Genomic DNA, 10968 nt, shown 5'->3' with positions numbered 1-10968 from the left:
GTGCCCCATCAGGGGAATGCATGCTTGTTTGAGGAACAGCAAGGAGGTCAGTGTCAGTGGAGCAATGGGGATCAGTGCAGCCAGGCTGGCAGAATTCCTGATATGAGGCCCCTGGGAATGTCCCTTGTTTGTGTATTTTCCTGTGCCCCAGGTGCTGCCAGCTGATGGCATCCTCTGTAACTGGAAACCAAGAAAACAAAGGCTTCCTGGCATTCCCCACACTTGGGATAAGAGAACTCAGAGGAGCACAGGGCTCTCCAAGGAAGGGCTGGTCTTTCATGGACGTAGAACAAGTGCCTGCCCACAGCAACCATCATGGTATGATTTGAGGGGTAGAAATAGCTGAGTTTCCCTCCACAGACATCATTCCTTTAGGACAAGGCTTTATTCATTGGTTAATACATAGACAGGGTTTCCAATCAGATGGTGATGGCTGTGGAGTGCAAAGAACTGAGTTCAAATCTAAGATAAGCTTAGCAAGTTAGTAAGATAAGCTTACTTGGGTAAGACATTCTCTGGTCCTCAATTTCAGCCAAGAAGATTGCAAGATAAAGGAAGATCGGTGATGAAGAATGCTACCCATCTCCTGGCAGAGAGGTAATGGGCAAGTATGCAGAACAAGATCCATTTTCATTTATTTATTTATTTATTTTTTGAAACCCTTACCTTCCGTCTTGGAGTCAATACTGAGCATTGTCTCCAAGGCAGAAGAGTGGTAAGGGTGGGCAATGGGGGTCAAGCCACTTGCCCAGGGTCACACAGCTGGGAAGTGTCTGAGGTCAGATTTGAACCAAGGACCTCCTGTCTCTAGGCCTGGCTCTCAATCCACTGAGCTACCCAGCTGCCCACAAGATCCATTTTTAAACACTGCCAATATGAGAATGTTGTTTTGCTTAACTATGTTTATTAGTTACAAAGATTTCTGTTTTCATTTTCTTTTGTTTTCCACTAATGAGGAAAGGGGAGGTGGGAGAGAGAAAAGTTTGGTCATTGAAAAAAAAAGTTTCTAATTCATTAATAAAAAACAAAACAAAACTCTGAAGTGCTTGGACTTAGATTTGTAAGGTCCCTTAAGGCCTTTTTTGTTCCTCTGATTAGCCTAGGACCCCAAGAGAGAATAGGGTCCTGAGGGAAGTGGTCTGAGGAAAATGATAATTAAGAAAGGCGAGGCAAGTAAGTTAGGATGGGGAAGGAGTATGGAGATACTAGAAAAATTGTGCCCATTTTCTAGTTGTTTTCTGGATGTCTTTCTTGGGGGACATGGAAGAATGAGTGTTTGCTGACAGCAATCGTCATGGCATGATTTGAAGAGTGGAAATGGCCACCAATCCCACCATTAATGTCATTCCTTTAGAACCAAGGCTTTCATGGACAGGAATTCCTTCCTGTTGTATTATTTGTGACAAATATTTGGGGAAGGAAAAGTAAATTTTGTTTCCCAACCCAGAGAAAGGACTCTGCCTGGTCGGTATTTAGCAGGACTGATCTCAAGAAAAGAGCCTTGCTGGGATAGCTGGCAGAGGCCTTCTCTTCCCCCCAAGAAGAGACTCAGAGGTCTAGTAGTGGTTTTCAGAGATATAAGGGCACAGGGAGATATTGAGGTTTTAGGGTAGAAAGAGGAGGTGGAGAGAATTAAGTATCTTCTGATAAGGAACATTCCAGTCTACCTCACAAGTGAGTCATTTTTCTACTGTGATCCTTTGATCTAGAACAGAACCCAGGCTTTAGTAGATAAAAGAGGTCTTTAATGGAGTCAAAAAGAAAACAAATAATAAATAACTTGAAACAATACAGGACAAATAGCCATCCTCTCTCTCTTCCTCCCCAACCCCAGCTCCTCCTTTAACCACAAATCAATTTGTCCACACAGTGTGTCCCCCAAGAAGCAGTTTGATGGAGATGGTGGAGGCGAGGAGGGAGGAACAATCTCGGGGCTGGGAGGCCTGTATTCTAGCTCAGTTTCTTGAAGTCCATAGGCAAGAAGAAAGGATAGAGAGGGGTGGGGGGTAGGAGGAAATGAAAATGAGGGAATGAGATGGCCCTAAATCTTATCATTAGTTAACTCCAGGACTGTGGATCGGGGGAAGGAAAGGAGAGTCTGAGGGCTGTGTGGACTGTAGACACTGGGGTTCCTCGAACCTTCCTTGAATCTTTCCCTTCTCTGTCATCTCTTGATCTATCATCTGGACTCTAATAAAGCAAAGGTGCCAGGGAAAGGCAGGGTAGTCCTTCTGAATCATCCTATCTCAGTAGGTGGTAGGGAGAGATGGGTCTCTGATCATCTCATCCTGGGAGGAATCCTTGGTCTGAAACAGTTCCAGGCCAGGAAGAACTTAGGAGAGCTTTAAGGGTGTGGATTCTGGCTCTACCTAACTAGGAAGATTTATCCTGAGCCCAGAGTTACCCGGGGATGATGGCTTTGGTTCTGATATTGATAGAGTTAGAAGCCGGAATCTTGAATTTTCCTCGAGAATTGACAATAAACGGGATAAATTAAATTGGAAATGGGTGAGGGTGAATAAATGTACTTAGATCAACCCCAGCATCTTTAACAAGCCGTCCTAGAGGCTCAAGATCTGTCCATGTCAGAAATGGTCTTTTTCCCAGTCCTGAGCAGTGCTATCGGTCTCCTGGGGGCTGTCCTGGAGGGGTACCCCCTCCCCTACCCCCTGAATTCTGACCCTGAGAGTTGAGTGTCAGAAACTGTAGATGAGGCTAAAGAACAGGAATAGACAGACTCCGGAATCGCCCTCCTTCTCTCCAGCCAGCACGTCCTCCGGAGTTCCTTTATGTTAGAGGAACGTGGGCAGATCTGAGGGAGGTAACGGGTTTGGGGCACACTCCCCAGCTGGAGCCCTGCCCTCATGCCAGAATGGGAAGGGAGAGCAGACTTTAGAGACGGCTATCTAGCTGGGAAGAGCACTCAGCTGGGCTCAATGTCTCCTCTGAAGGATCTTCCACAGTGCTGGGCGTCTCTGGCTTCTTGTCGTTGACATCTGCGGGGAAACTGAGGCAGCACCTCACTGCCTCCTTCACTTTGGCCTCCAGGCCCTTCATCCGTTCCTCATATTCAGACAATGCCTCTTGCTGGAACTGTAGAGAAAACAAGGACCAGAGTTCAGATCAGAGAGGGAGGGGTCAGCCGCCCCCACTTTACAGCTGCCTGACTTCCCGCTACCCTACCCCTGGGGTTCTGACGGTGAAAAAAGACAAGTCTCAGCCTGTGGTGGCCTCCCAGAGGACAAAGGGATGCTGTCAACTGGCATGGCCTTTGGAAACATGAAGCCCGTGGGAAGAAGGAAACTGAGTCATCTTCCTACCAGCTCCGTGGTCTAGAACTGCGCCCCAGGCTTTGGGTGATTAGAGCATTCTTAATGGAGTCCAAAAGGAAACAAATATTAAATATCCTACGATGATATAGGGCAGATAATGACCCTCTCTCTTCCTTCCCCAGCCCAGCTCCTTCTCCAACAATGAAGGATTTTACCCAGTCCATCCCTCAAAGGAGTTCACGGATGGCCAGGGGAGAGGATGGAGCCCCCAACCCTCTTTTTGAGGTCTCCTTTAACAACCAGAATAAGGTTACTTACAGCTTACATTTACCCCAACGCAAGGACAGAGGAAAAGATACCAATGTGTAGAAAAGAAACCAGAAACAAATGGGGTGCCAAGCAATGGGGAAATGACTGAAGAAACTGAGGTCTGTGCGTGTGGTAGAATATTATGGCTCCATAAGAATGACGAATAAGAATTCAGAGATACACAATGACTACAATAGTGCAAATGGAAAGGATAGTCACAAAAGTATTGAAAAATGAATGTCGCAAAATTGCCAAGAACAAGCTTGTCTCCAAAGAAGTGCATTGAAAGGACACCTCTCTCTACTTCTTTGCAGAGGTGAAGAGGCCCATGGGTGAAGCACCCTGCCTGTATTGGCTTGTGTTTTAAAAAGAACCCCTACTTTCCATCTTAGTAGCGACACTTGAGTATCAATTCCAAGATACAAGAGTGGTAAAATGGGCTAGAAAATTGGGGTCAAATGATTTGCCCAGGATTGCACAGCTAGGAAGTGTCAGAGGCCAGATTTAAATCCAAGACCTCCTGACTCCAAGCCTGGCGCTCTATCCACTGTGCCACCTAGGTACCCCAACTTTGCATATATTGTTAGGTCTTTTTTAATGCATCGATTGGCTTTGCAGAATATTCTTTCTCTACTTTGTCTTTCTCTTTTTCTCTCTAATTCACAGAGAACTGAAAAATCTCAGTAAATGGATGCAGAACAAAATGAGTGGAACGAAGAGAACAATATACAAAATGACCAAAACAATATCAGGAAAACCACACAAAAAGGAACTCTGATAATGTAGTGACCAGTCGTGACTCCAGAGAAATAATGAAGTCAAGGACTACAGGCACAGAAGGAGACTTATTCTTCTAGATGTGACAACAAGGATAATATGGTGTACTTAACTGTACTCCCTTCTAAAAAAGGGTTCTAATGAGAGTGGGAATGGGGAGCTTAGTCCAATGTAAATATATATATATATATATATATATTGAAGTTACCTGTGGCTATGATTTCACTGATGTCAAACTGTGAGGCTGCCCAACTGAACCCACCAAAGCCTCTTAGAGCCCCAGACACTTGTCCCTCGGTACCCTATGACCAGGCTAATAATTCCAGGACACCTGAGTTAGGGCTCCCAAAGTTAAAGCTTTCAGGGAAGAAAGAAGGGTAGAATAAGGGCTAATGACTTCACCTGCTTCCCCTTCTCCCGGATCTGCTCCAGACAAGCCGCTTGCTTTTCTTCCAGCCTTTCCTGGTGCCTCTCCAAAGTCTCTGTCATCTAGGCAGAAAGAGGGGTACCCAAAAGGAGACCTCAGGAAGTGCCAACCTCATTCTCAACTGGCCCCATTTGGGTCTCCTCCAAACTTCAACATCCTAATTCCCTGGTTTTGGGGAGATTTCTCCTGCCTTCCAAACTGCTTCTATACTTCTCCTCATCCACCCAAGAGAGCTGGCCAGAAAACAGACAAGCACTTGAGCTCAAGCCCAGGGACCAGGCCCAGAACAAAGGCAAACTTTGAGTACTTCTCCCCTATAGATGTCAAAAGCACCTGGAGAAGGGAAAAGCAAGAGACGTGTCTACATGGATGCCTAAATGACAACTAGACCTAGCCCCTCTCTCCATCCTTCCTGCTAGGAGAGGGGGAAGCTTGGGCCCCCTGAGGCAGAGTTCCTACAGGAAACTGCTTACCTGTTTGATGATATGGACCACTTCCTGTATATGTGAGTTGTTAATCTCTCTCTTTAGCCTAGGAGAGGGGTCAGATGGGAAAAGTGAATGGAAAGTTCTTGTGGGGGAAGGAGGTCCTGATCAGGTGAGTCTGAGCTTCTTTGGGGATGGGAAACATCCATGGGATCAGTAGGTTGGGCAGAGAAAAGACCAAGGGATCTGGTGTTGGGGCTAGAGGAGTGACAACCTGTGTATAGGGGCACAGCCCTGGTTCTTCCTCCCTCACCTCTCCTGGGCCATCTTGTCACTGGTGATCTTGCTCATGGCCTGGATCCGTTCTAGCCTCTTGACTTCAAGCTTCTTTTTCATCTCTTTGGTATTACTGCCAAAAGAGAGGTTGTAAGTGGCAGAGTAAAGGGGTGGCCTGAGAACCTCAAGAGACAATGCATAGTGTTGGACTTGGAGTCAGGATGACCTGGGTTCAAATCCTGCTTCTGATGCTTAATAGCCGTGTGACCTTGGGCAAGTCACATAACCATTCAGTGCCTCAGCTCCTCATCTATAAAATGATGAAGTTGGACTTAATCTCTAAGTTCCCTAAAGCTATAAGCCAAATCAGTCTATTTTGCCACCTAGAAAGCTAGCCTGTGGTGTCTCCACCTCAAGCTATCCTCCATAATGTAAAATGAGCTGGAAAAGGAAATGGTAATCCAATCTAGCAGCTTTGCCAAGAAAACCTCAAATGGAGTAACAAAGAGTCAGACACAACTGAAATGACTAAACAACAATGATACCCGTCTGCAGACTCCTTGAGAGCCTTTAGTTCAGCTGCTTGTTTCTCCTGGGCCAGCTTCAGCACCTTGTCCATTAGCTAGCATTGGGGAGAAGGGAGAAAGGGAAAAGCTTAGAGTGAAATCCTTCTTAGAGAGCCTCCTAACCTCCTTAGCCACTTACTGGGAAGGGATGACAAAGGACTATCTCAGACAAGGAATTTAGAGGAGACTCTCTTATGCCATGGAAAGAGTACTGGATCTGAAGTCAAAGGGCAGGGGTTTGAATCCCTACTCTGGCATTATCTGTGTGGTCTTGGGCAAGTCACTTTATTTCTGTACATCTCAGTTTCCTCATCTATAAAATGAAGGTTTGAATTACAGCAAGGTTTTTAATCTTGTCTATCATAGATTCCTTTGACAGGTTAGTGAAAATTATAAACCCCTTCTTAGAATAAATATTTAAATGTATAAAATATATAGAATTACAAAGAAAGTCAATTATGTTGAAATGTAGTTGTCAAAATATTTTTTTAAAAAGGAGGCAGAAACACTAACGAGGTGGAACAGAGTGAAAGGGGGAAAAGCAAGATTAAAAGGGAGAAATAAGATGGAGGGCAATGCATAGTTAGTAATCATAACTGTGAATGTGAATGGGACAAATTCACCCATAAAATGGAAGCAGAGAGCAGAGTGTATTAAAAAACCAGAATCCTACTATATGTTGTTTACAATAAACACATTTGAGGCAGGGTGACACATATATAGTAAAGGTAAAAGGCTGGAGCAGAATTTATTTATTTAGATAGATAGATAGATAGATAGATAGATAGATAGATAGATAGATAGATAGATAGATAGATAGATTTATCATCATCCAAAGTAAAAAAAGCAAGAGTAACAATCATGATCTCAGACAAAGCTAAAGCAAAAATTGATCTGATTAAAAGAGATAAGGAAGAAAATTACATCTTGTTAAAAGGTACTATAAACAAAAAAGGAGGCAGCTAGGTGTCTCAATGGATAGAAGGCCAGATCTAGAGACAGGAGGTACTGGGTTAAAATCTAGCCTCAGATACTTCCTAGCTGTGTGAGCCTATTATCGCTTAGCCCTTACTACTCTTCTGCATTGGAACCAATACACAGTACTGATTCTAAGATAAAAAGGGTTTGATCCAGGTTAAGAACCTCTAGACAAACTGACCTTTCAGGTTATGTTGGGAGCTGACATCTGGATATTATTCCCATCTGAAGACTACAATATTCTCACTGACTTGGAGGAGGAGGGAGGGGTGGGCCCAGACTGTATATTCCCTGGCACACTAGCCAGTGGGGGTCATGTCTTCAGTGAGAGGACTCCAGGTACCAGGTTGGGGTTTCCCAGAACTCCTGGTGCATGTACCTCACTCCCATGCTGTTCCTTGCGTTTCATGATGCTTTCATACTGCTCCTCCCCTTGCTGGTACAGTTCCATCTCCAGCTTTTCCTTCAGCTCTCGAATGCGCCCATCTGTGCTTTCTGGTCCTTCGACCGGCCCCATCCCGGCCCCACTGGTCTCCTCCCAAGGCAAGCTTCTACAATGTCCAAAGGGAGGGGCAAGACCCTGAGGAGCCCTTTCTGGGCTCTCCAAGCCCTCATTCAGTGCCCTTTAGCCCAAAGGAAGTCCTGACCACAACAGGAATATTAAAAATGAGTCCCATTGCATTCCTAATCACTCTCTTCCCTCTCCCAGTCCCAGGTTAAAAACACTCCTTGTCCCCAAGCCGATGAACAGTCATCTCTGTGCTTGTTTCCCTTCTGGATCATGGGGGTGATAACGTTACCACCCAGGGGTCCATGGCAGAGGGGATCACCAGCCTCCTCTACCTGGATACAGGGATGTAAGAAGGAGAGCCAGGGAATCATGGAGCAGGTCCAAAGTCTACTTTGATCATTACCTCTTCTTCCGGGATCCCTTAGTGATGGACAGCTTCCTGCATCCACCCTGGGGTGTCAATTCAGCCTGTAGGCTGGCATACTTTTGCAGAAGTTCTTCCCAGCGCCGGGCACCCTGCCTCTCCAGTTCCCGAAGTTCCTTTTCCTGTCTCTTCTGAAGCTTCAGGAACCCTTTCAGCTGCTGCAGCTCCTCCACACTGGCTGTCTGAGGTTCTGTGGAATAGAAACAGAATGGGTACGAGATATGGGAGGGGAGACACATAAATTGTTACGTCATATAAAGGGAAAAAAGGGTCTTTTTGCACCTCAAAGGAAAATTCTGCTGAATATTTCAAGAAGGAAGGAAGAAAGGAAGGAATGAAGGAATGAACAAAGGAAAGGAAGGAAAGGGAGGGAGAGAAAGGAGAAAAGAAGGGAAAGGAAGAAATAAGCACTTATTTTAAGCATCTATTATGTGCCAGGCATTAAGCACCAACTAGGCTAAACATTTTACAGTTATTTCACTTTGTCCTCTTGAACAACAGCCTTGGGAGGTAGGTGCTATTATTATCCCCATTTTACAGTTAAGAAAACTGAGGCAAACAGAAGTTAAGTCACTTGCTCTGGGTCATACTGCTACTGAGGTATGAGACAAAATTTTACCTTTGATCTCCCTGACTCCAGACCCAGTGCTCCATTGACTCCAGACCCAGTGCTCCATTCACTGAGACACTCAGCTGCCCCAAAGGTTTGAATGAAGGCATAGACGGCATGTTTATCATTTCTGCAGCTGCCACACAGCTGAGAGGGATAGGTAATACCCTGGATAACAGTCAGGACTCCGATGATCTGGACAGACTAGAGCCTTGGGTTGAAGCAGTGGAAAGTCTGACACTTTCGACTTTAAAAATCATTCTCTCTTGACACTTCCCAGCTGTGTGACCCTGGGCAAGTCACTTGACCCCCATTGCCCCCCCCCCCAAAATCATTCTCTCCTAAGTCCAAGATGGAAGGAAAATATGGCTAGAGGTAGCAATTTGTCTGAAAAAGATCTGGGGGTTGCAGTGAGTTCCAAATTCAATATGAGTCAATAGTATGTTATGGCAGCCAAGAAAGCTATTAATATCTGTGGCTACAGGGAGAGGCAATCCAGGAATCCTAAGGAGGGGATGGTCCCACTGCCCTGTGTCCTAGTCAGCCCATACAGAAACACGTGTTCAGTTCTTAGTGTCACATTTCAGGTAGGACCTTAATAAGCCCAGGAGCATCCCTAGGAAGACCACCATGATGGGGTCAAGACTCAAAACTCTATTACTGAAGGGCAGCTAGATAGCACAGTGGGAAGGGTTTTTTGTTGTTGGGGTTTTTTTTTAAACTATTTAAGGCTCAGTTGAAGGAACTGGGGAGGTTCTTTCTGAAGAAAGGAGGAGAGAAGAGGAAGGGAGGGAATAGAGGAAGTAGAGACTTTCAAGTATTTTTTAAGGGATGTCACATGGAAGAGAGGTTATTCTTGCTGGCCCCAGGGAGCTGAACTAGAAGCAATGGGCGGAAGTTATAAAGAGACAGATATAGGCATGATGTCAATTTAAAACTTCCTAACAATTTTGTTGTTTTGTAGTTTCAATTGTGTCTGATCCTTCATAATCCCATTTTGGGTTTTCTTGGCAAAGATACGGGAGTGGTTTGCCATTTCCTTCTCCAGTTCATCTTATCAATGACGAAGGAAGGCAAACAGGATGGAGTGACTCATCCAGGATCACACAGCTAAGTAAGGGTCTGAGGCTAGATTTGAACTCAAGAAGATAATCTTCCTGATTCCAAGTCCTGAGCTCTAACCACTGTGCTTCTTAATGGCACTCCTAACAATCACAGCAATCCAAAAATAGAATGGGCTGCCTAGGAGATAGGGTAGGCTGGAGCCAACTTGAACTGGCTCTGGAGAACTAATTGTTATATTTTCAGTGTGAGCATTTACACCTGGGAAATTGCCAAACAATACAAATGAGGACTTAATTTCTTGTTTTCTTGATTGTGTAGATTGAAGAAAGTGACAAAGAAAATATTTAATAATGAAGATTAAACTCAAAAGTATTACATACAGAGATAACTAGGTAGCTCAGTGGATAGAGGAGCCAGGCCCAGATGGAAGGTCCTGAGTCCAAAGAATACTTCCTAACTGTGTGACCCTGGGCAAGTCACTTAATCCCCATTGTCCATCCCTTATAGCTCTTCTGCCTTGGAACCAATATTTAAGATCAATTCTTTTTCTTTTTAATTTTTTAAAATTTTAAAATATTTTCCATGTTTCCATGATTCATTTTCTTTCCCTTCCCTCTTCTCTCCCCCTTCCCAGAACCAACAAGCAATTCCACTGGATTGTACAAATGTTATCACTTGATACTTGGGATCAATTCTAAGATAGAAAGTAAGGATTGTTGTTTGTTTTGAGTTTTCTTTTTTTTTTCAAACTTTTCTTTCTGTCTTAGAATCAATACTGTGTATTGGTTCCAAGCTAGGAAATATCTGAGATTGGATTTGAGGCCAGGTCCTTCCATCTCTGGGCCTGGCTCTCAATCCACCGAGCCACCTACCTGCTCCCAGGAGTTTTTAAAATTAATTGTTGTTTTTTTTTTAATTTTAAACCCTTAATTTCTGTGTATTGACTTATAGGTGGAAGAGTGGTAAGGGTAGGCAATGGGGGTCAAGTGACTTGCCCAGGGTCACACAGCTGGGAAGTGTCTGAGGTCGGATTTGAACCTAGGACCTCCCATCTCTAGGCCTGGCTCTCAATCCACTGAGCTACCCAGCTGCCCCCTAATTGATTTTTTAAAATGAAGATTCAACTAAAAAGTATCCTATACTGTTTCGTTGGGTGATCTCATCAATTTTCATCTCTATGCTAATAATTCTCAAATCTGCCTATCCTGATTTTCTTTGTTTGGAGAATAATTAAACATTTAAATCATTAGTCATTTATCAACACACTACCAATTCTCTCTCTCTCTCTCTCTCTCTCTCTCTCTCTCTCTCTCTCTCTCTCTCTCTCT

The 10968-nt window shown here is 44.4% G+C and overlaps 1 protein-coding gene across 1 annotated transcript in view; it reads right to left on the bottom strand.

Annotated features, from left to right (window-relative positions):
* Positions 1–1748: 1748 nt before the first annotated feature.
* The window catches only part of PLCB2 (phospholipase C beta 2), a 44734-nt gene continuing 35514 nt past the window's right edge, over positions 1749–10968 (bottom strand). Inside the window, exons 22-28 of the mRNA XM_044660031.1 lie at positions 7945–8164; positions 7410–7581; positions 6032–6108; positions 5524–5619; positions 5259–5316; positions 4761–4847; positions 1749–3093 (exon numbers count right to left, since the gene is read on the bottom strand). Of these exons, the coding sequence (XP_044515966.1) occupies positions 2893–3093; positions 4761–4847; positions 5259–5316; positions 5524–5619; positions 6032–6108; positions 7410–7581; positions 7945–8164 (911 nt within the window). The 3' untranslated portion in view covers positions 1749–2892. The remainder of the gene's footprint in view (positions 3094–4760; positions 4848–5258; positions 5317–5523; positions 5620–6031; positions 6109–7409; positions 7582–7944; positions 8165–10968) is intronic.

Source organism: Gracilinanus agilis, chromosome 2 (assembly GCF_016433145.1).
Source record: "Gracilinanus agilis isolate LMUSP501 chromosome 2, AgileGrace, whole genome shotgun sequence".
In the NCBI taxonomy this organism is placed as follows: domain Eukaryota; kingdom Metazoa; phylum Chordata; class Mammalia; order Didelphimorphia; family Didelphidae; genus Gracilinanus; species Gracilinanus agilis.
The sequence above is the reverse complement of the archived record's forward strand: the minus strand, read 5'-3'. Positions and strand labels throughout refer to the sequence as shown.